Here is a 22,285-nt window from a genome sequence, read left to right on the forward strand (position 1 = left end):
CAGGGGCTGCAGGTTGGGAGTGAGGGGCACCGGCAGAGCTGGGCGGGGGGGCAGGGCCGGGCCGGGCTGGCAGGGGCTGCGGGTCGGGAGTGAGGGGCACCGGCAGAGCTGGGGTGGGGCAGGGCTGGGCTGGCAGGGGCTGCGGGTCGGGAGTGAGGGGCACCGGCAGGGCTGGGGGGGGGGGCAGGGCTGGGCTGGCAGGGGGCTGCGGGTCGGGAGTGAGGGGCACTGGCAGAGCTGGGGGGGGGGCAGGGCTGGGCCGTCAGGGGCTGCGGGTCGGGAGTGAGGGGCACCCTAGAGCTGGGGGGGGGGCAGGGCCAGGCTGACAGGGGCTGCGGGTCGGGAGTGAGGGGCACCCTAGAGCTGGGGGGGGGCAGGGCCAGGCTGACAGGGGCTGCGGGTCGGGAGTGAGGGGCACCCCAGCTCCCTGTAACCTGGTTCCTTTCTGCCCCACCAGGACGAGGAGGAGGAAATCAAGCAGGAGATCAACATGCTGAAGAAATACTCCCACCACCGCAACATCGCCACCTACTACGGCGCCTTCATCAAGAAGAGCCCGCCCGGGAACGACGACCAGCTGTGGGTGCGTGGGGCGGGGCGGAGAGCCCGCACAGAGCCGGGGCCAGCTGCTCAGGCTGGGGGGCGGGTGTGGCGGGCGTGGCGTGGCGGGCAGCCCCTCGGGCTCGCCGGAGAGCCCGCACAGAGCCGGGGCCGGCTGCTCAGGCTGGGGGGCGGGTGTGGCGGGCGTGGCGTGGCGGGCAGCCCCTCGGGCTCGCCGGAGAGCCCGCACAGAGCTGGGGCCGGCTGCTCAGGCTGGGGGGCGGGTGTGGCGGGCGTGGCGTGGCGTGGCGGGCAGCCCCTCGGGCTCGCCGGAGAGCCCGCACAGAGCCGGGGCCGGCTGCTCAGGTTGGGGGGCGGGTGTGGCGTGGCGTGGCGGGCAGCCCCTCAGGCTCGCCGGAGAGCCCCGCACAGAGCCGGGGCCGGCTGCTCAGGCTGGGGGGCTGGTGTGGCGGGTGTGGCGTGGCGTGGTGGGCAGCCCCTCAGGCTCGCCGGAGAGCCCGCACAGAGCCGGGGCCGGCTGCTCAGGCTGGGGGGCGGGTGTGGCGGGTGTGGCGTGGCGTGGCGGGCAGCCCCTCAGGCTCGCCGGAGAGCCCGCACAGAGCCGGGGCCGGCTGCTCAGGCTGGTGGCACCCGGGCTCAGAGCAGGGGCCAATCAGGGGCTGCGCTCTCACGGACCAGCTCTCTGGCTCTGTGCAGCGCCTGGTGCGGCGGGGGCCCCGAGCTCGGGCGCTGTCTGTGCCGCACTGAGACCCTGTGGCCATCTCTCCCCTCCGTTTGCACCCTACCCCCTCCGTGGGGCTGCCCCTGCCCAGCGGCTCGCGCGGCGTCGGGGGGCCGGGCCGATAACTCTGTGCTCCCCCCAGCTGGTGATGGAGTTCTGCGGGGCCGGTTCCGTCACGGACCTGGTCAAGAACACCAAGGGCAACGCACTGAAGGAGGACTGCATCGCATACATCTGCCGGGAGATCCTGCGGGTATGCCGGGCCCCACCCTCTGCGCCCCCACCGCCAGAATGCTAGGAGCCAGGACGCCTGGGTTCTCTCCCCGGCTCTGGGAGGGGAGTGGGGGCTGGTGGTTAGAGCAGGAGGGGCTGGGAGCCAGGACGCCTGGGTTCTCCCCCCGGCTCTGGGAGGGGAGTGGGGGCTGGTGGTTAGAGCGGGGGGGGCTGGGAGCCAGGACTCCTGGGTTCTCTCCCCGGCTCTGGGAGGGGAGTGGGGGCTGGTGGGTTAGAGCAGGGGGGGCTGGGAGCCAGGACGCCTGGGTTCTCTCCCCGGCTCTGGGAGGGGAGTGGGGGCTGGTGGTTAGAGCGGGGGGGGCTGGGAGCCAGGACTCCTGGGTTCTCTCCCCGGCTCTGGGAGGGGAGTGGGGGCTGGTGGTTAGAGCGGGGGGGCTGGGAGCCAGGACGCCTGGGTTCTCTCCCCGACTCTGGGAGGGGAGTGGGGGCTGGTGGTTAGAGCGGGGGGGGGCTGGGAGCCAGGACTCCTGGGTTCTCACCCGGCTCTGGGAGGGGAGTGTGGGCTGGTGGTTAAAGCAGGGGGGGCTGGGAGCCAGGACTCCTGGGTTCTCTCCCGGCTCTGGGAGGGGAGTGGGGGCTGGTGGTTAGAGCAGGGGGGACTGGGAGCCAGGACTCCTGGGTTCTCTCCCGGCTCTGGGAGGGGAGTGGGGGCTGGTGGTTAGAGCAGGGGGGGGCTGGGAGTCAGGACTCCTGGGTTCTCTCCCAGCTCTGGGAGGGGAGTGGGGGCTGGTGGTTAGAGCAGGGGGGGCTGGGAGCCAGGACTCCTGGGTTCTCTCCCGGCTCTGGGAGGGGAGTGGGGGCTGGTGGTTAGAGCAGGGGGGGCTGGGAGTCGGGACTCCTGGGTTCCTGTGACTGGATCTCAGCTGACATTTCCCTGCCCCCCTAGGGCCTGGCTCACCTCCACGCCCACAAGGTGATCCACCGGGACATCAAAGGGCAGAACGTGCTGCTAACAGAGAATGCCGAGGTGAAGCTGGGTAAGTTGGGGGCAGCGCCCAGAAGCCCCATTCCTGCCGCAGGGCCACTCACCCCGTACTCCTGGGTTCCATCCCCAGCCCTACCGCTCACTCCTGTCTCCAGCAGCTGCCACGCCCCCCTGAGTGGGCAACCTGCCGTCTCCTCTCCCTAGGGCGCAGCTCGGGGCGCTCCCACCCGGCTCCCACGACGGGGTTACAGTCCCATCTATTTCCTTTCTCTCGGGCTGGTCTGACGGCCCATATAAGCGTCAGTCCTGATTCGAATCCCCTGAGGATCAGCAACGTCCTGTGGCAGGGAGTTCCATCAGCCCCCCATGGAATAGATTATCTCCTTGGCCTGTTTTATAATGGGCCACTCTTCCCTACCTGAGTCTGCAGAGAGCCTGAGCCCGTCGCTCCGGGCCGGGGGGTTGGGGGGGGGGGGTGAAGCTGGCACAGGGGCACTGCCTGAGTCTGCAGAGAGCCTGAGCCCGTCGCTCCGGGGGTGGGGGGGGAAGCTGGCACAGGGGCGCTGCCTGAGTCTGCAGAGAGCCTGAGCCCGTCGCTCCGGGCGGGGGGGGTGAAGCTGGCACAGGGGCACTGCCTGAGTCTGCAGAGAGCCTGAGCCCGTCGCTCCGGGCCGGGGGTGGGGGGTGAAGCTGGCACAGGGGCACTGCCTGAGTCTGCAGAGAGCCTGAGCCCGTTGCTCCGGGCCGGGGGGGGGGGTGAAGCTGGCACAGGGGCACTGCCTGAGTCTGCAGAGAGCCTGAGCCCGTCGCTCCGGGCGCGGGGGTGAAGCTGGTGCAGGGGCACTGCCTGAGTCTGCAGAGAGCCTGAGCCCATCGCTCCGGGCGCGGGGGTGAAGCTGGCACAGGGGCACTGCCTGAGTCTGGAGAGAGCCTGAGCCCATCGCTCCGGGCCGGGGGGGGGGGGTGAAGCTGGCACAGGGGCACTGCCTGAGTCTGCAGAGAGCCTGAGCCCGTCGCTCCGGGCGGGGGGGTGAAGCTGGCACAGGGGCGCTGCCTGAGTCTGCAGAGAGCCTGAGCCCGTCGCTCCGGGCGCGGGGGTGAAGCTGGCACAGGGGCGCTGCCTGAGTCTGCAGAGAGCCTGAGCCCGTCGCTCCGGGCGCGGGGGTGAAGCTGGCACAGGGGCGCTGCCTGAGTCTGCAGAGAGCCTGAGCCCATCGCTCCGGGCGCGGGGGGTGAAGCTGGCACAGGGGCACTGCCTGAGTCTGCAGAGAGCCTGAGCCCGTCGCTCCGGGCCGGGGGGGGGGGGTGAAGCTGGTGCAGGGCACTGCCTGAGTCTGCAGAGAGCCTGAGCCCGTCGCTCCGGGCGCGGGGGTGAAGCTGGTGCAGGGGCACTGCCTGAGTCTGCAGAGAGCCTGAGCCCATCGCTCCGGGCGCGGGGGGTGAAGCTGGCACAGGGGCACTGCCTGAGTCTGGAGAGAGCCTGAGCCGTCGCTCCGGGCCGGGGGGGGGGTGAAGCTGGCACAGGGGCACTGCCTGAGTCTGCAGAGAGCCTGAGCCCGTCGCTCGGGCGGGGGGGTGAAGCTGGCACAGGGGCGCTGCCTGAGTCTGCAGAGAGCCTGAGCCCGTCGCTCCGGGCGCGGGGGTGAAGCTGGCACAGGGGCGCTGCCTGAGTCTGCAGAGAGCCTGAGCCCGTCGCTCCGGGCGCGGGGGTGAAGCTGGTGCAGGGGCACTGCCTGAGTCTGCAGAGAGCCTGAGCCCATCGCTCCGGGCGCGGGGGTGAAGCTGGCACAGGGGCACTGCCTGAGTCTGGAGAGAGCCTGAGCCCGTCGCTCCGGGCCGGGGGGGGGGGGGTGAAGCTGGTGCAGGGCACTGCCTGAGTCTGCAGAGAGCCTGAGCCCGTCGCTCCGGGGCGGGGGGGTTGAAGCTGGCACAGGGGCGCTGCCTGAGTCTGCAGAGAGCCTGAGGCCCGTCGCTCCGGGCGGGGGGGTGAAGCTGGCACAGGGGCACTGCCTGAGTCTGCAGAGAGGCCTGAGCCCGTCGCTCTCGGGCCGGGGGGGCGGGGGGGGTGAAGCTGGCACAGGGGCACTGCCTGAGTCTGCAGAGAGCCTGAGCCCGTCGCTCCGGGCCGGGGGGGGGGGGGTGAAGCTGGCACAGGGGCACTGCCTGAGTCTGCAGAGAGCCTGAGCCCATCGCTCCGGGCGCGGGGGGTGAAGCTGGCACAGGGGCACTGCCTGAGTCTGGAGAGAGCCTGAGCCCGTCGCTCCGGGCCGGGGGGGGGGGGTGAAGCTGGTGCAGGGGCACTGCCTGAGTCTGCAGAGAGCCTGAGCCCGTCGCTCCGGGCGGGGGGGGTGAAGCTGGTGCAGGGGGCACTGCCTGAGTCTGCAGAGAGCCTGAGCCCGTCGCTCCGGGCGGGGGGGGGTGAAGCTGGTGCAGGGGCACTGCCTGAGTCTGCAGAGAGCCTGAGCCCGTCGCTCCGGGCCGGGGGGGGGTGAAGCTGGCACAGGGGCACTGCCTGAGTCTGCAGAGAGCCTGAGCCCGGGGAAGGAAGGGTGACCATGCCACTGCCTCTCTGGGGGTGGGGCCGCAGGCTGGGGGTGCTGATGCGGGGGGCAGGGGGGTGTTCCACGTGCTGACGGCTGCGTTCTCCTCCCTCCCCAGTGGATTTCGGGGTGAGCGCCCAGCTGGACCGGACAGTGGGGCGCAGGAACACCTTCATCGGCACCCCCCTACTGGATGGCCCCAGAGGTGATCGCCTGTGACGAGAACCCCGACGCCACCTACGACTACAGGGTAGGGGCAGGCCCCATGGATTGGGGGCTCGGCAGGGATCCCTGCCCCACGGGGAGGAGGGGCAGCCTGCCCTTGGATCCAGGACAACTTGGCCCACCGGCGCAGGGCCTTGACTTCGGGGGGAACCAGCCCCATTGGGGTCAGCGCCACCCTCTCCCCACCTCCATTAATCTTGCCCAGATCTTGGCCCTGGGGCGCGCCTGGCCTCTCGCTGGGCCTGGGGGGCCCTCCGCTGGCTCGCCCGCCGGGTCCCCCCCAGCCCAGGGATCCCCCTGACCCCCGGGAGGTCAGAGCCAGAGGGTGAACCTCTGGACCTCCTGAATCCCTGTAGTGCCAGAGAGTCCTGTCACCCGTCCCTACGCCACTGCCCTTCGCCAGGGTGTGCAGGGGGGGACACAGCGTAGGGGAGGGTCTCACGGGACCCCTGATGACCCCAGTGTCCTCCCCGCACTCTGATCCCCTGGTTCCCCACATCCTAGCCCCTCTGGGACCCCCCACCCACACCCCCCCTGGGTCCTCCTCTACTCTGATCCCCCTGCTTCCCCACATCCCAGCCCCTTTGGGACCCTCCCACCCCCCGGTGTCCTCCCCCCGCTCTGATCCCCCTGGTTTCTCCCCCAGTTTTGACCCCGCTCTGGATTCTCCATATCCCAGTCGTCCCAGCCCCCCCCCCCCCCCCGACACACACACACACACACACACACACACACTTTGATCACCTGGGTTACTCACCCAGTCTCCCTCATCCCAATCTCCTGGACTCCCCCTCAATTTGATCCCCCCCACCCTGATCCCCACAGACACATGCCGATGCCCCTGGGTACCCCCGACTCTGGCCTCAGGCTTCCCCACAGCCCCACTCCCTCCCCAGATGAAGCTCGGAGCCATGGGGGTGCAGGGAGATCCCCCACTCCCAACCCGTCCCCCCCTTTGTCTCTGCAGAGCGACATCTGGTCCCTGGGCATCACCGCTATCGAGATGGCCGAGGGGGGCACCACGTAAGTGCCGGGCTCTGCTCTGCCCAGAGGGGAAGCTACGGCTTCCCCCGTGCACGTGGCTGTATGCCCGGATCAGCCAATCACACCCCCTGGGGGGAGTCGGAGAGGTAGTAGCTCTCCTGGGTTTTCCCCCTGGCTCTGGGAGGGGAGTGGGGGCTGGTGGTTAGAGCGGGGGGGGGGGCTGGGAGCCAGGACTCCTGGGTTTTCCCCCTGCTCTGGGAGGGGAGCGGGGGCTGGTGGTTAGAGCGGGGGGGGGGCTGGGAGCCAGGACTCCTGGGTTCTCTCCCCGGCTCTGGGAGGGGAGTGGGGGCTGGTGGGTTAGAGCAGGGGGGCTGGGATCCAGGACTCCTGGGTTCTGTCCCCGGCGCTGGGACGTGAGTGGGGACTGGTGGGGTGAGAGCAGGGGGGGCTGGGAGCCAGGGCTTCTGGGTTCTCTCCCTGGCTCTGGGAGGGGAGTGGGTCCTGGTGGGTTAGAGCAGGGGGGCTGGGAGCCAGGACTCCTGGGTTCTGTCCCCGGCGCTGGGAGGGGAGTCGGGGCTGGTGGGTTAGAGCAGGGGGGGCTGGGAGCCAGGACTCCTGGGTTCTGTCCCCGGCGCTGGGAGGGGAGTCGGGGCTGGTGGGTTAGAGCAGGGGGGGCTGGGAGCCAGGACTCCTGGGTTCTCTCCCAGCTCTGGGAGGGGAGTGGGGGCTGGTGGGTGAGAGCAGGGGGCCTGGGAGCCAGGACTCCTGGTTCTCTCCCCAGCTCTGGAGGGGAGTGGGGGCTGGTGGGTGAGAGCAGGGGGCTGGGAGCCAGGACTCCTGGGTCGATCCCCAGTAGGGCTAGGAGGTGTAAGGATCTGCGTGGGGCCATGACCGTTGCGAGCGCGGGGCATGGCACGCTGAGGGGGACCCTGGGGCTGGTGGGGGGGTGCAGCCCCCATGTGACTGTGTCTCTCTCCCCAGCTCTGTGCGACATGCACCCCATGCGAGCGCTCTTCCTCATCCCCCGCAACCCACCGCCCAAGCTCAAGTCCAAGAAATGGTACGTTCCGCAGGAAGCCCAGCATCTCGTCCTGTCACCCACACTGCCTAGCCAGAGCCCAGCGGGGTCACTGGCCCCCCAGCGGGGTCACTGGGCCCGGATCCCCAGGGGGTGTAGCAGGGACCTGGATGATCCTGCCCGGGCTCCGACGGTGGCTGCGGATGAGTGTCACGGGCCCGTCGGGCCTCAGCCGCTGAGCGTGGTGCTCACCCCATGTCCGCCCCCTTCCCCCAGGTCAAGAAATTCATCGACTTCATAGACACCTGCCTGATCAAAGCCTACATGAGCCGCCCGCCCACGGAGCAGCTGCTGAAATTCCCCTTCATTCGCGACCAGCCCACGGAGCGCCAGGTCCGCATCCAGCTCAAGGACCACATTGACCGCTCCCGGGAAGAAGAGAGGAGAGAAGGAGTGAGTGGGGCGGGACGGGGCCTCTCCCCTCTGCGGGGCGCCGGCTCCCACCCGGCCCCAGGGCGAGGACTGGCTGGCTCAGGGGGAGGGGAATGGGGCGGGGGCTGGCTGGCTGAGTGGGCGGGGCCTGGCCAGCTCAGGGGGGCAGGGCATGGGGCAGGGACTGGCTCACTCTGGGGGCGGGGGGTGGGGCGGGGACTGGCTGACTCAGGGGGCGGGACTTAGCCAGCTCAAGGGGGTGAGGAGTGGGGCGGGCTCTGGCTGGTGCAGGGGGCGGGGACTGGCCAGCTCAGGGGGGTGGGGACTGGGGCGGGGACTGGCCGGCTCAGGGGGTGGGCAGTGTGTGGCTATAGGGGCAGGGGCTGGCCGGCTCAGGGGGCCGGGGAGTGGGGCGGGGACTGGCCGGCTTAGGGGGCGGGGAGTGGGGCGGGGACTGGCTGGCTCAGGGGGCGGGCAGTGGGTGGCTATGGGGCGAGGCCTTGGCCAGCTCAGGGGGCAGGCAGTGGGGTGCTGGCCCCACCCAGCCCGTCGCTGTCTAACGGGGTCTCTCGCCCCCCAGATGAGACGGAGTACGAGTACAGCGGCAGCGAGGAGGAGGATGACAGCCACGGGGAGGAAGGGGAGCCCAGGTACGGGGCGGGCAGGAGGTGCCTGTGGCGTATGACCAGGGGCAGTGTGGCTGGGTTGTTGGGGAGGGGCAGAGTGGGCAGGGCTATGAGGCCTGAACTCAGGGCCATGGGGTGGAGCCATATGGGCTGGGTATGGGGGAGGGGCTCTTGTGGAGTGCCTGGGGGGCTGATGGCTGCCAGGGAGGGGGCCCCACGCCCAGGTGATACATGGGATGGGGCAGGACTGTCTGGGGATTGGGTGTGGTGCTGTGGATACGGGGCAGGCGGAGTGGGGCCAGGTGTGTGGGGTGATGATAGTCAGTGGGGAGGTTCAGGGGCCCAGCTGTGTGCGTGAGGCTGTGGGGCACCACGGTGGGGCCACGGTGGTTGGGGAGCATGTGGGCGGGGCCCTGACTATGGAGGGGCGAGGCTGTGGCTGTGAAGAGCATATAGGCGGGGCCCAGGTGCTGGGGGCGGGGCCGAGGTGCTGTGGCAGGGGCGGTGGGGGCGGGGCCGAGGTGCTATGGGCAGGGCCGTGGGGGGCAGGGTCAAGGTGCTGTGGGCGTGGCTCTGTGGGTGGGGTGGGGCTGTGCGGCTGAGGCAGGGCCGAGGTGCTGTGGGAGGGGCTGTCTGAGCGGGGTCGAGGTGCCATGGGCAGGGCCGTGTGGGTGGGGTGGAGCCAAGGGGCGCTGGGTGGGGCTGTGTCGGTGGGGGCGGGACCGAGGTGCCATGGGCAGAGCCGGTGTGGGTGGGTGGTGAGCCAAGGGGCGCTGGGTGGGGCTGTGTCGGTGGGGCGGGGCCGAAGTGCCATGGGTGGGGCCGTGTGGGTGGGGTGGAGCTGAGGGGCGCTGGGTGGGACTGTATCGGTGGGGCGGGGGTCGAGGTGCCATGGATGGGGCCGTGTGGGTGGGGCGGAGCCGCGGGGCTGCAGGTGGGGCTGTGCAGGTGGGGGCGGGGCCAAGGTGCTGTGAGCGGGGCCGTGTGGGTGGGGCTGTGCAGGTGGGGGCGGGGTCGAGGTGCCGTGGGGCTGGCCGGTGTGGGTGGGGTGGAGGCCGCGGGGCTGCGGGTGGGGCTGTGCAGGTGGGGGCGGGGCGAGGTGCCGTGGGCGGGGCCGTGTGGGTGGGGCTGTGCAGGTGGGGGGCGGGGTCGAGGTGCCATGGGCGGGGCCGTGTGGGCGGGGCGGAGCTGCGGGGCTGTGGGTGGGGCTGTGCGGGTGGGAGCGGGGTCGAGGTGCCATGGATGGGGCCGTGTGGGTGGGGCGGAGCGCGGGGCTGCGGGGGGGGCTGTATCGGTGGGGCGGGGTCGAGGTGCTGTGAGCGGGGCCGTGTGGGCGGGGCGGAGCCACGGGGCTGCAGGTGGGGCTGTGCAGGTGGGGGCGGGGTTGAGGTGCCGTGGGCGGGGCCGTGTGGGTGGGGCGGAGCCGAGGGGTGCTGGGCAGGGCTGTCTGGGCGGGGTTGAGGTGCCATGGGCGGGGCTGTGTCGGTGGGGCGGGGGCCGAGGTGCCGTGGGTGGGGCTTTGGCGGTAGGGCGGGGCCGAGCTGCATGGGCGGGGCCGTGTGCGTGGGGCGGGCCGAGGTGCCGTGGGTGGGGCTTTGGCGGTGGGGCGGGGCCGAGGTGCCATGGGCGGGGCCGTGTGCGTGGGCAGAGCCGCAGGGCTGTGGGTGGGCTGTGGCGGTGGGGCGGGGGGTCGAGGGGCCGTGGGTGGGGGCCGTGTGGGTGGGGCAGGGCTGCGGGCGGGGCCGTGTGGGTGGGGCGGAGCCGCGGGGCTGCGGGTGGGGCTGTGGTCTGTGGGGGCGGAGCCGAGGTGCCGTGGGCCGGCCGTGTGGGTGGGGTGAGCCGCGGGGCTGCGGGTGGGGCTGTGCAGGTGCGGGCGGGGCGAGCTGCGGGGCTGTGGGTGGGGCTGTGCGGGTGGGAGCGGGGTCGAGGTGCCATGGACGGGGCCGTATGGGTGGGGCGGGGCTGCAGGTGGGGCTGTGTCGGTGGGGCGGGGCTGTGTGGGCGGGGCGGAGCCCGCGGGCTGCGGGTGGGGCTGTGTGGGTGGGGTGGAGCTGAGGGGCGCTGGGTGGGGCTGCGTCAGTGGGGGCGGGGGCCGAGGGGCCGTGGGCGGGGCCGTGGGCGGGGCTGTGGCGGTGGGGCGGGGCGGAGCCGCGGGGCTGTGGGTGGGGCTGTGGCGGTGGGGCGGAGCCGAGGTGCCGTGGGCGGGGCCGTGTGGGCGGGGCGGGGCCGTGGGCGGGGCTGTGTGGGCGGGGCGGGGCAGGGCCGTGACACCTCCCCGCCCCCCCCAGCTCCATCATGAACGTGCCGGGCGAGTCGACGCTGCGGCGGGAGTTCCTGCGCCTGCAGCAGGAGAACAAGAGCCACTCGGAGGCGGCGTTGAAGCACCAGCAGCAGCTGGCGGCCCAGCACCGCGACTCCGAGGCCCCACATCAAACAGCTGCTGCACGAGCGCCAGCGCCGCATCGAGGAGCAGAAGGAGGAGCGCCGGCGTGTGGAGGAGGTGAGCCGCCCGGACACCTGGGTCCCCTCCCCGCGTCCAGCCATTGCCCCACAACGGAAGGGGAGGGGCTCCAGTCTGAGCGAGGGAGCTGGGAGCCCGGACTCCTGGGTACTCTCCCCGGCTCTGGGGGGCAGGTGGGGGCTGGTGGGTTAGAGCAGGGGGGTGCTGGGAGCCAGGACTCCTGGGTTCTCTCCTGGCTCTGGGAGGGGAGTGGGAGCTGGTGGTTAGAGCAGGGGTGCTGGGAGCCAGGACTCCGGGGTTCTCTCCCCGGCTCTGGGAAGGGAGTGGGGGCTGGTGGGTCAGAGCAGGGGCGCTGGGAGCCAGGACTCCTGGGTTCTCTCCCCAGCTCTGGGAGGGGAGTGGGACTGGGTGGTTAGAGCAGGGGGGCTGGGAGCTAGGACTCCTGGGTTCTCTCCCCAGCTCTGGGAGGGGAGTGGGGGCTGGTGGTTAGAGCAGGGGGGGCTGGGAGCCAGGACTCCTGGGTTCTCTCCCCAGCTCTGGGAGGGGAGTGGGGCTGGGGGGTGGAGCCAGGCCCCCTGGCCCTCCCCCCCGCACACGGCCGGTTCCACCTGCCCCGCTGGCTCCGTCCCCCACAGCAGCAGCGGCGGGAGCGGGAGCAGCGGAAGCTGCAGGAGAAGGAGCAGCGGCGGCTGGAGGACATGCAGGTGCTGCGGCGGGGCTGAGCGCGAGCAGGTACTGGCCTTGTCAGCCCCAGCTCCCCCCATGGGGCTTGGGGGGCAGGGCCAGGGGGCTGCGGCCCTGGGGAGACCATCACCCCGGAGACTCCAGCTGCTGACACCCACGTTCCACCTCCTCCGAGCCAGGCTGGGCCTTAGCGGGGGTCTAGCGGTACATTGAGTCTCAGGAGCAGAGTTGGGGCTGGTGGGTTAGAGCAGGGGGGGCTGGGAGCCAGGACTCCTGGGTTCTCCCCCGGCTCTGGGAGGGGAGTGGGGGCTGGTGGGTTAGAGCAGGGGGGGCTGGGAGCCAGGACTCCTGGGTTCTCCCCCGGCTCTGGGAGGGGAGTGGGGTCTGGTGGTTAGAGCAGGGGGGGCTGGGAGCCAGGACTCCTGGGTTCTCTCCCCGGCTCTGGGAGGGGAGTGGGGGCTGGTGGGTCAGAGCAGGGGGGGCTGGGAGCCAGGACTCCTGGGTTCTCTCCCCGGCTTCAGGAGGGGAGTGGGGGCTGGCGGGTCAGAGCAGGGAGGGCTGGGAGCCAGGACTCCTGGGTTCTCTTCTATTCCTACTTCTGAGCTTGTGAACTTGGAGCCCCTCCTCCCTCCCCTTCCCCCCCCCCCCCCCCCCCCCCCACCCCCCCGGGTCAGCACACTGGGCCACTTGGTCCACAGGTTGAAATCTCCTCTGGCCACCCGGCTGGCGGGTCTCCCCGGGGGGTCTGGGCTCTCTCTCCTCGTCTCCGGGGCCCCAGGCCCCCCTGCTCTGTGACCTGTCTCTGTCTGTCTGTCTGTCCGTCCCTCTCCAGGAGTATATCAGGCACAAGTTAGAGGAGGAGCAGAGGCAGCTAGAAATCCTCCAGCAGCAGCTACTGCAGGAACAGGCCCTGCTTCTGGTAACCGGGCCGCGCCCCTTGGCCCCGCCCCTGCCTCACAAGTCCCGCCCACCCAGCCCTGCTTGGGGGTGGGGCATCCCCCAGTTGGAGCAGCCTGGGGGCTGCTCTGAGCTGTGCTCGGCCATGGACAATACCCACAATGCAGTGCACCCTCAAGGCTGGGCCGGGCCACGGGGGGTGTTTGGCCTGGGGCAGGGGGTGGCGCCTGGCCAGGCTGCGAGGGTGGGGGTTCTGGGGGGCAGAGATCCCCCTCAGCCCATAGCTGCCCCCATCCGGTGGGGGTGGGAAGAGCTGCTGGGCGCCACCCCAGGGAGGGCAAGGTCTGAGATTCACCCCTCCTAGCCCTGCCTCCTCCCAGGGGCCATCTCCAGGGTGTGCGTGTCAGGACGCCTGGGTTCCCCCTGCATGCGTCTGGGCGTGTCAGGACGCCTGGGCTCCCCCTGTGTGTGCGCGTGCGTGTCAGGACGCCTGGGTTCCCCTTGCGTGCGTCTGGGTGTGTCAGGATGCCTTGGTTCCCCTTGCGTATATCTGGGCGTGTCAGGATGCCTGGGTTCCCCCTGCGTGCGTCTGGGCGTGGCAGGACGCCCGGGTTCCCCCGTGTGCCGGCGTGGCAGGACGCCCGGGTTCCCCCGTGTGCCAGCGTGGCAGGACGCCCGGGTTCCCCCTGCGTGCGTCTGGGCGTGGCAGGACGCCCGGGTTCCCCCGCGGGCCGGCGTGGCAGGATGCCCGGGTTCCCCCTGCGTGCGTCTGGCCGTGGCAGGACGCCCGGGTTCCCCCTGCGTGCGTCTGGCCGTGGCAGGATGCCCGGGTTCCCCCGCGGGCCGGCGTGGCAGGACGCCCAGGTTCCCCCGCGTGCCGGCGTGGCAGGACGCCCGGGTTCCCCCGTGTGCCGGCGTGGCAGGACGCCGGGGGCCCATGCCCAGGCCCCCGGGAGCCCCCTGACCCTGCGCCCCCCAGGAGTACAAGCGGAAGCAGCTGGAGGAGCAGCGGCAGTCGGAGCGGCTCCAGCGCCAGCTGCAGCAGGAACACGCCTACCTGAAGTCCCTGCAGCAGCAGCAGCAGCTCCAGAAGCAGCAGCAGGGGGCGCCGGCGAGCGACAAGAAACCGCTCTACCACTACAACCGGAGCAGCGCCCACGCCGCTGACAAGCCTGCCTGGGCCCGGGAGGTGCGTGGGGCAGGCGTGGGGCGCGGGCTGGGTATGAGGGGCGGGTGCAGGGCGCGGGCTGGGTACCGGGGGGTTCTCCACCTCTAAGGCAAACCAAGCCCGCCAGACGGAGAGCACTTTGGTCTCACCCCACTGGCGAACCACACGTCACACCAGCAATTCCCTCAGACACTCCAGTTTCCCAGTATCACCACCAGCGCCACTCGTTATGGGGACGAATGGTTATGAAAACTGATACCCCAGTAAAAGGAAAAGGTTCTCCCGATCCCACAGGACCAAGCCCCAGACCCAGGTCAATAGACAAGTCAGATCTTCCCCACAAGCGAATCCTTAGAATCTACAATCGAAAGGTTTATTCATAAGGAAGAAGATCCAGACGAGAGCTCGACTTGGTTACATGGAATCAGTCACACACCGTAACGGCAAAGCTCTCGCTTCAGGCTTGTAGCCGGGATGGGATAAGCTGCAGGTTCAAATCCCGTCTCTGGAACATCCCCGGCTGGGCTGGGTCCTTCGGCCCTTTGTTCCGAGCGTGGGTTTGTAGCCAGGTCCCTGCAGAGCTCAGAAGCAGGATGGGATTCCAGGCTCTTTCTCTCCTCTGCCCGAGGAAGGACCCCTCCGCTCTTATTGTGGCAAATCCAACAGCAAGATGGAGTCTGGAGTCACACGGGCAAGTCACATGTCCAGGGCGACGCCGTTGTTTCCCTGTTAGTGTGAACGTTCCCAGGTTGGCGTCTCCCAAAGCCCATTGTCCATGAAGTGTCTCTCGACGGGGCACTTCTGAGAACAGCCCCAATGCTTCACTGCGGGTACTTAGAGTCACACACCTTGAGATACGAGCGCAGAGCCAACATTCCTACCGTCAACTACAAAACCAATACACACACCCCCCAGCACACCACAACCTCTCCACAAACACCTCGCACAACAACCTTTGTACAGCACCTGCTGCAAATATACAACAGTGATTGCAACAATGCTCTAGACGGTCACAGGTTATGTCAATAACATCACATGGGGGCTGGTGGGTTAGAGCAGGGGGGGCTGGGAGCCAGGACTCCTGGGTTCTCTCCCCGGCTCTGGGAGGGGAGTGGGGGCTGGTGGGTTAGAACAGGGGGGGCTGGGAGCCAGGACTCCTGGGTTCTCTCCCCGGCTCTGGGAGGGGAGTGGGGGCTGGTGGGTTAGAACGGGGGGGCTGGGAGCCAGGACTCCTGGGTTCTCTCCCCGGCTCTGGGAGGGGAGTGGGGGCTGGTGGGTTAGAACGGGGGGGCTGGGAGCCAGGACTCCTGGGTTCTCTCCCCGGCTCTGGGAGGGCAGTGGGGGCTGGGAGCCAGGACTCCTGGGTTCTCTCCCCTGCTCTGGGAGGGCAGTGGGGGTGGGAGCCAGGACTCCTGGGTTCCCTGCCATGCTCTCTGCCCCCTGCAGGTGGAGGAGCGGACACGGCTGAATAAGCAGAACTCGCCGGCAGCGCAGACCAAGCTGGGCAGCACAGCGTCCGACCCGGCCCTGCAGACGCGCTCGGAGTCCGTGTCCCTGGGCTCCGGCCCCGCAGCCCAGAGCCCGCCCATGCAGCGCCCCGTCGAGCCGCAGGAGGGGCAGCACAAGGTGCGGGGGGGCAGCAGCGCGCCCTACTGGCCGTGTGAGCTGCTCCCTCCCCTCGAACCCGGGATGGGCATCGGGGGCTGGGTGCCAGGACTCCTGGGTTCCATCCCTGAGGGCAGGGTGCCCCGGACGGGTTCCTAGGGGACGGGGGGCTCTGGCAGGGCTCGGGGGGGCCCCCAGGGGCCCGGCACTGACAGCTCCCCTCCCCGCAGAGCCACCTGGCGCACCGGGTGCCGCTGAAGCCCTATGCCGCGCCGGTGCCACGCTCCCAGTCCCTGCAGGACCAGCCCACCAAGAACGTGGCGGCTTTCCCGGTGCAGGACCCGGCAGCCCCGGCGCCGCCCCGCGCCCCCATGATCCGCCAGAACTCGGACCCCACCTCGGAGACGCCCGCCCCGCCCGCCCGGCCCGGCCTCAGCGACCAGCGGGGGCCCTGGGGCCGCACCGAGCTGGAGGCCCCACCCAAGGTAACAGGACCTGAGCCGCCTTCCCCTGGGCGGGGTGGGGGCAGGATTCCTGGGGCCGACCCCCCCCTCACCGCTCTGCTCCCCCCCTGCCAGGTGCCCCAGCGAACGTCATCCATCGCCACCACGCTCAACGCCAGCGGGGCCGGGGGCAGCGCCCGGCAGGGCCACGCCGTAAGAGCCAGGTAAGGCCCCAGGCCCGGCCCTCTTAATCCCTTGGAGCCCACATCCAGCGCACTCAGGTACCCAGCCCAATGCCCACATCCCCTAGGGTCCCCCCAGTACCCCACTGTCCCCCTCTTCCCTCAGGCCTCTAACTGACAGACTCTAGTGGCCAGGACACCTGGGTTCTATTCCCAACTCTGCCAATGACCTTCTGGTCACCTTCAGCAGGTCACACTGCTGCGCTCTGCCTCAGTTTCCCCTCCCATCTCTTCTCAGTTCATTCCAGAGCTGTGGTGGGCAGGGACTCCTGGCTGTGCATCTGGGCAGCACCCCACCTTGTCTCCACCCCACAGGGCTGCGGCTCCTACTTCAGCTGGACTTGCTGGCTCTAGCGCTGAGACGCAGCCACCTCTGGGGTGGGGCGGCCGGTTACACGGGGACCCCTCGCCCGGCGCTGAGACGCGCCCACCTCTGGGGTGGGGCAGCCGGTTACACAGGGACCCCTCGCCCGGCGCTGAGATGCACCCACCTCTGGGGTGGGGCAGCCGGTTACACAGGGACCCCTCGCCCGGCGCTGAGATGCAGCCACCTCTGGGGTGGGGCAGCCGGTTACACAGGGACCCCTTGCCCGGTGCTGAGTTGCGCCCACCTCTGGGGCGGGGTGGCTGGTTACACGGGGACCCCTTGCCCGTTGCTGAGTTGCGCCCACCTCTGGGGCCGGGCAGCTGGTTATCCAGGAATCCCCCGCCCAGCGCTGAGATGCGCCCACCTCTGGGGCGGAGCGGCCGGTTACCCAGGGATCCCCTGCCTCCGGCTGCCCTCCAGACACCAGTGACCCTGCTCTCCACTCCACAGACCCCGTAGCAAGTCTGCCTGGCACATCCGCATGCACAGCCGGCTGGAGAGGGTGCTGCCCGCGGCCCCCCCTCCCCAGCCGCCCAGGCGGGGGGCAGCGCCGGGCCCCGGCCCCCATGCCGAGCACCAGTAGGTAATGGAGCGTGGCCGGCGGTGGTGGCTCTGCTTGGGACAAGGTGCTGCTGCTCTGGTGACGGGCTGGGATGCGGGGGGGGCGCGGGCGCGGGCACCGCCTGACGCGCTCTGCTCTGCTATCCCATCATGCCGTGCAGCAACCCGGACCTGCGGCGCAGCGACCCCGGCTGGGAGCGAGCCGACAGCCTGCTGCAGGCGGGCAGTGCCAACCTGCCCAAGCCGGCTCCCTGGAGCGCAACCGCATAGGGGGTAGGAACCGGCTGGGGGGCAGGGCCTGGGGGCTGGAGCAGAACCAGGCAGGAGAGGGGGTACCGGGGGTGCGGGGCTGGGCACGGGGGGGCACCAGAGGGTGTGGGACCAGACATGGGCACACAGGGGACAGGGCAGGGCATGGGGGACACCGGGGGTGTGGGGCAGGGCATGGGCACACAGGGGACAGGGCAGGGCTTTGGGGGCACCATGGGGTGGGGGCAGGGCACGGGGGTGTGGGGCAGGGCATGGGGGGCACTGGGGGCTCCCTGGAACAGACCCAGATAGGGGGAGGGGGCAGGGGTGGGGGGGTCTATCCTCAAATGCCAAGGGCCCCCCCCCCAATCCTAGCCCCACAGAGCCCCTCTCCCCAGGCCCCCCGCCGCAGCACTGACCCGCTCTCCCCCCACCCCCGCAGCCACGTCCAAGCGAGAGAGCTCCCCCATCCTGCCCCCGGTCAGCAAGCCCAAGGCGGAGGATCACCGCTCACGCCCTGGCCGGCCCGCGGTGAGTGTCGTGGGGGGCAGGGCCTGGCGTGGGGAGCGGACGTGGGGGGTGCCCTGTGGGAGAGTGTTTGTGGGGGGCTGTCCGTGGGCAGGCGACTGTCCTGGGGGACCCTGGGTGATGGAATCGAGGTGGCCAGGCCATCCAGGAGGAGGCTTTCAGCCCTGTGCCCTGGGGCGTGGACCCAGGAGTCCGAGCCCCCCAGCCCCTGACTGAGAGGTGGGGGAGTCCAGGGGGCACTGGCAGGGCGGGGGGGGTCTCGCTGGCACCGCGTTAACGTCTGCGCCCTTCTTCCCTCTGCTCCCCGCGCGCCACCAGAGCTATAAACGCGCCATCGGCGAGGTTAGTGCCCGTGTATGTGTGCCAGCGCCCGGCACGTTCTGTCTGCTCCCTGCTTCCCGTCGGCAGGGGCTGGGAGAGAACCCAGGAATCCGGGCTCCCAGCCCCCACCCCCCTCCCAGAGCCGGGGAGAGAACCCAGCAGTCCGGGCTCCCAGCCCCCACCCCCCTCCCAGAGTCAAGGAGAGAACCCAGGAGTCCAGGCTCCCATTCCCCGCCCAGAGCTGGGGAGAGAACCCAGGAGTCCGGGCTCCCAGCCCCCCCTGCTCTAACCCACCAGCCCCTGATCCCCTCCCAGAGCCGGGGAGAGAACCCAGGAGTCCGGCCTCCCAGCCCCCCCTGCTCTAACCCAGCCAGCCCCCCGATCCCTTCCCAGAGCCAGGGAGAGAACCCAGGAGTCCTGGCTCCCAGCCCCACCCCGCTCTCACCCCCATCCCCCACTCCAGAGCTGGGGAGAGAATCCAGCAGTCCGGGCTCCCAGCCCCCACTCCCAGCTCTCACTCCCCTCCCAGAGTCAAGGAGAGGAACCCAGGAGTCCAGGCTCCCATTCCCCGCCCAGAGCTGGGGATAGAACCCAGGAGTCCTGGCTCCCAGCCCCCCCCTGCTCTAACCCACCAGCCCCCGCTCCCCTCCCAGAGCCAGGGGGAGAACCCAGGAGTCCTGGCTCCCCAGCCCCCCCCCCCCCCCCCGCTCTCACCCCCCTCCCCTCCCAGAGCCGGGGAGAGAACCCAGGAGTCCTGGCTCCCAGCCCCCCCTGCTCTAACCCACCAGCCCCCACTTCCCCTCCCAGAGCTGGGGAGAGAACCCAGGCTCCCAGCCCCACCTGCTCTAACCCCCATCCCCCACGCCCTCCCCTGGGGTTTGGGGTTCAGGAGCTCCCCGCCCCGCTGGCTGCTTGTGTGTGGTGTGGCTGTTGGCCGGGCGCGGGGAACGTGGCACTAACCCCCCGCCTGGCCCCCCAGAACTTTGTGCTGCTGAAGGAGCGGCCCCGAGGAGCCCCCCAAGCCCCCCAAGAAGGCCATGGACTACTCCTCCTCCAGCGAGGAGCCAGACAGCAGTGAGGAGGATGACGACGAGGCCGAGGGGGAGCCCCAGGACGGGGGGGGTGAGCCCGCCGGGGCCAGGTAGGGCATGGGGGGGGGCGCGGGGGAGCTGGCAGATGGGAAGGACAGGTTGGGGGACGGTGTAGGGATGGGAAGGAGGTGGGGGAGTCAGGGTGTAGGGGAGCACTGGGGAAGGGCTGACCCGCGCCCCTTGCCCCCCAGGCTGGGCGGGGGACGGCGACGGCGACACGGACAGCGTCAGCACCATGGTGGTGCACGAGGTGGAGGAGCCATCGGGCAGCGGGTCGGAGAGCGGCTCTTACGGCGGGGGACGGCACCATGCTGGTGCAGCGGGGTGAGCGCGGGGCGGGGCTGGGATGGCCCTGGGGGGCGGGGCTGGGATGGGGCGCTGTGCCCGGGGGGCGGGGCTGGGCCGGGGTGCCATGCCTAGGGGGCAGAGCTGGCGTGGCCCCAGGCGGTATGACGGGTGCTGTGCCCCCCGCAGACCCCCGAGGAGGAGCGCAGCCTGCTCCACGCCGACAGCAACGGCTATACCAACCTGCCGGACGTGGTGCAGCCCAGCCCACTCGCCCACCGAGCCCAAGGGCCACAGCTCCCCTGCCAAGGACAGCGCCAGCGACGTGAGCCTCGGGGTGCGGGGGGCACTGGGGGGCACGGGTCACATCAGGGAGCCCGTGTGAGCCCCTAACTGGGCTGTGGGGGGAGCTGGCGGGGGAGAGGGGAGCTGGAGGGGCAGGGGGGGAGGGGATATGGGGGGCTGGTGGGGGAGAGGGGGAAGGGGAGGGGGATACCTGAGCGGGGGCCGTGTCTCACCCTGTCCGTCCGTCCCCACCCCCAGTACCAGTCGCGGGGGCTGGTCAAGGCCCCTGGCAAAAGCTCCTTCACCATGTTCGTGACCTGGGCATCTACCAGAGCCACGGGCAGCGGGGACACCATCCCCATCACTGGTGAGCGGGGCGCGGGCTGGAGGGCGCCGGAGGGCTGGGGGGGGGCGCTGGGCAGCGGGGGACACCATCCCCATCACTGGTGAGCGGGGCGCGGGCTGGGGGGCGCCAGAGGGCTGGGGGGGGCGCTGGGCAGCGGGGACACCATCCCCATCACTGGTGAGCGGGGCACGGGCTGGGGGGGCGCTGGGCAGTGGGTACACGATCCCCATCACTGGTGAGCGGGGTGCGGGCTGGGGGGCGCCGGAGGGCTGGGGGGGGGCGCTGGGCAGTGGGTACACGATCCCCATCACTGGTGAGCGGGGCGCAGGCTGGGGGGTGCCGGAGGGCGGGGGGGCGCTAGGCAGTGGGACACGATCCCCATCACTGGTGAGCGGGGCGCGGGCTGGGGGGGCGCCAGAGGGCTGGGGGGGCGCTAGGCAGTGGGGACACGATCCCCATCACTGGTGAGCGGGGCGCGGGCTGGGGGGGCGCTAGGCAGTGGGGACACGATCCCCATCACTGGTGAGCGGGGCGCGGGCTGGGGGGGCGCTAGGCAGTGGGGACACGATCCCCATCACTGGTGAGCGGGGTGTGGGCTGGGGGGGCGCCGGAGGGCGGGGGGGCGCTAGGCAGTGGGGACACGATCCCCATCACTGGTGAGCGGGGCGCGGGCTGGGGGGGGCGCCGGAGGGCTGGGGGGGCGCTAGGCAGTGGGGACACCATCCCCATCACTGGTGAGCGGGGGGGGCGCGGGCTGGGGGGGGGCGCTAGGCAGTGGGGACACGATCCCCATCACTGGTGAGCGGGGCGCGGGCTGGGGGGGCGCTAGGCAGTGGGTACACGATCCGCATCACTGGTGAGCGGGGCGTGGGCTGGGGGGGGCGCTAGGCAGTGGGGACACGATCCCCATCACTGGTGAGCTGGGCGCGGGCTGGGGGGGCGCCGGAGGGCTGGGAGGGGGCGCTGGGCAGTGGGGACACCATCCCCATCACTGGTGAGCGGGGGCGCGGGCTGGGGGGGCGCTAGGCAGTGGGGGACACGATCCCCATCACTGGTGAGCTGGGCGTGGGCTGGGGGGGCGCCGGAGGGCTGGGAGGGGGCGCTGGGCAGTGGGGACACGATCCCCATCACTGGTGAGCGGGGCGCGGGCTGGGGGGGCACTGGGGGATGCCAGTCTGCGGGGGGCGCTGTGCTGCAGGGGGTGCTGGGTGCTGGGGGGTGTCGCGCTGCAGGATTCCGGGCTGTGGGGAGAGGGCCCGGGGGGGGCGGGGAGCAGCCCGGCCGCTGACCCCCTTCTCTCTCCCTAGCGCTGGTGGGGGCTGACCCCCGGCAGCTGGAGCAGCTGCAGCTGGAGGTGCGCAAGGGCTCGGTGGTCAACGTGAACCCCACGAACACGCGGCCCACAGCGACACCCCCGAGATCCGCAAGTACAAGAAGCGTTTCAACTCGGAAATCCTGTGCGCCGCCCTGTGGGGTGAGTGTGGGGGGTTCCAGGCTGGATGGGGGGCAACCCCCCGCCACTGTGGGTCCTGGTGGGGAGGAGAGGGGTTGCCATGGGGCGGGCGGGGAAGAGGTGGCAGTGGTCCCAGGCAGGCTGGGCGGGGGTCACCGTGGGGCAGACAGGGAGGAGGGGGTGGTCCCAGGCAGGGAGCAGGGGGTCACTGTGGGACGGACGGGGAGGAGGCGAGGGTCCCAGGCGGGGAGCAGGGGGTCGCCGTGGGTGGCCGTGGGGCGGGCGGGGAAGAGGCGAGGGTCCCAGGCGGGGAGCAGGGGGTCGCCGTGAGTGGCCGTGGGGCGGGCAGGGAGGAGGGGGTGGTCCCAGGTGGGGAGCAGGGGGTCACTGTGGGACGGACGGGGAGGAGGCGAGGGTCCCAGGCGGGGAGCAGGGGGTCGCCGTGGGTGGCCGTGGGGCGGGCGGGGGAGCGGGGGGTCGCCGTGGGTGGCCGGTGGGGCGGGCGGGGACCGGGGGGTCGCCGTGGGTGGCCGTGGGGCGGGGCGGGGAGCAGGGGGTCGCCGTGGGGGGCCGTGGGGCGGGCAGGGAGGAGGTGAGGGTCCCAGGCGGGGAGCGGGGGTCGCCGTGGGGGGCCGTGGGCGGGCGGGGAGCAGGGGGTCGCCGTGGGTGGCCGTGGGGCGGGCGGGGAGCGGGGGGTCGCCGTGGGTGGCCGTGGGGCGGGCGGGGAGCAGGGGGTCGCCGTGGGGGGCCGTGGGGCGGGCAGGGAGGAGGTGAGGGTCCCAGGCGGGGAGCGGGGAGCGGGGGGGTCGCCGTGGGTGGCCGTGGGGCGGCGGGGAGCGGGGGGTCGCCGTGGGTGGCCGTGGGGCGGGCGGGGAGCGGGGGGTCGCCGTGGGTGGCCGTGGGGCGGGCGGGGAGCAGGGGGTCGCCGTGGGGGGCCGTGGGGCGGGCAGGGAGGAGGTGAGGGTCCCAGGCG

The 22,285-nt window shown here is 71.4% G+C and overlaps 1 protein-coding gene across 1 annotated transcript in view; it reads left to right on the plus strand.

Annotated features, from left to right (window-relative positions):
* The window catches only part of MINK1 (misshapen like kinase 1), a 70,485-nt gene that overhangs the window by 28,053 nt on the left and 20,147 nt on the right, over positions 1-22,285 (plus strand). The window contains 30 exon segments of the mRNA XM_065570394.1: positions 458-583; positions 1,425-1,535; positions 2,463-2,553; positions 5,160-5,224; positions 5,226-5,291; positions 6,234-6,282; positions 7,226-7,314; positions 7,545-7,700; positions 7,702-7,725; positions 8,286-8,350; positions 10,615-10,750; positions 10,752-10,826; positions 11,423-11,506; positions 12,178-12,390; positions 13,348-13,557; positions 14,983-15,162; positions 15,372-15,626; positions 15,720-15,808; positions 16,916-16,992; positions 16,995-17,027; positions 17,446-17,534; positions 17,850-17,873; positions 18,832-18,857; positions 18,859-18,994; positions 19,149-19,262; positions 19,418-19,495; positions 19,497-19,553; positions 19,772-19,880; positions 21,167-21,256; positions 21,259-21,805. Of these exon segments, the coding sequence (XP_065426466.1) occupies positions 458-583; positions 1,425-1,535; positions 2,463-2,553; positions 5,160-5,224; positions 5,226-5,291; positions 6,234-6,282; positions 7,226-7,314; positions 7,545-7,700; positions 7,702-7,725; positions 8,286-8,350; positions 10,615-10,750; positions 10,752-10,826; positions 11,423-11,506; positions 12,178-12,390; positions 13,348-13,557; positions 14,983-15,162; positions 15,372-15,626; positions 15,720-15,808; positions 16,916-16,992; positions 16,995-17,027; positions 17,446-17,534; positions 17,850-17,873; positions 18,832-18,857; positions 18,859-18,994; positions 19,149-19,262; positions 19,418-19,495; positions 19,497-19,553; positions 19,772-19,880; positions 21,167-21,256; positions 21,259-21,805 (3,464 nt within the window).

Source organism: Chrysemys picta, chromosome 16, assembly GCF_011386835.1.
Source record: "Chrysemys picta bellii isolate R12L10 chromosome 16, ASM1138683v2, whole genome shotgun sequence".
Taxonomy (NCBI): Eukaryota; Metazoa; Chordata; order Testudines; family Emydidae; genus Chrysemys; species Chrysemys picta.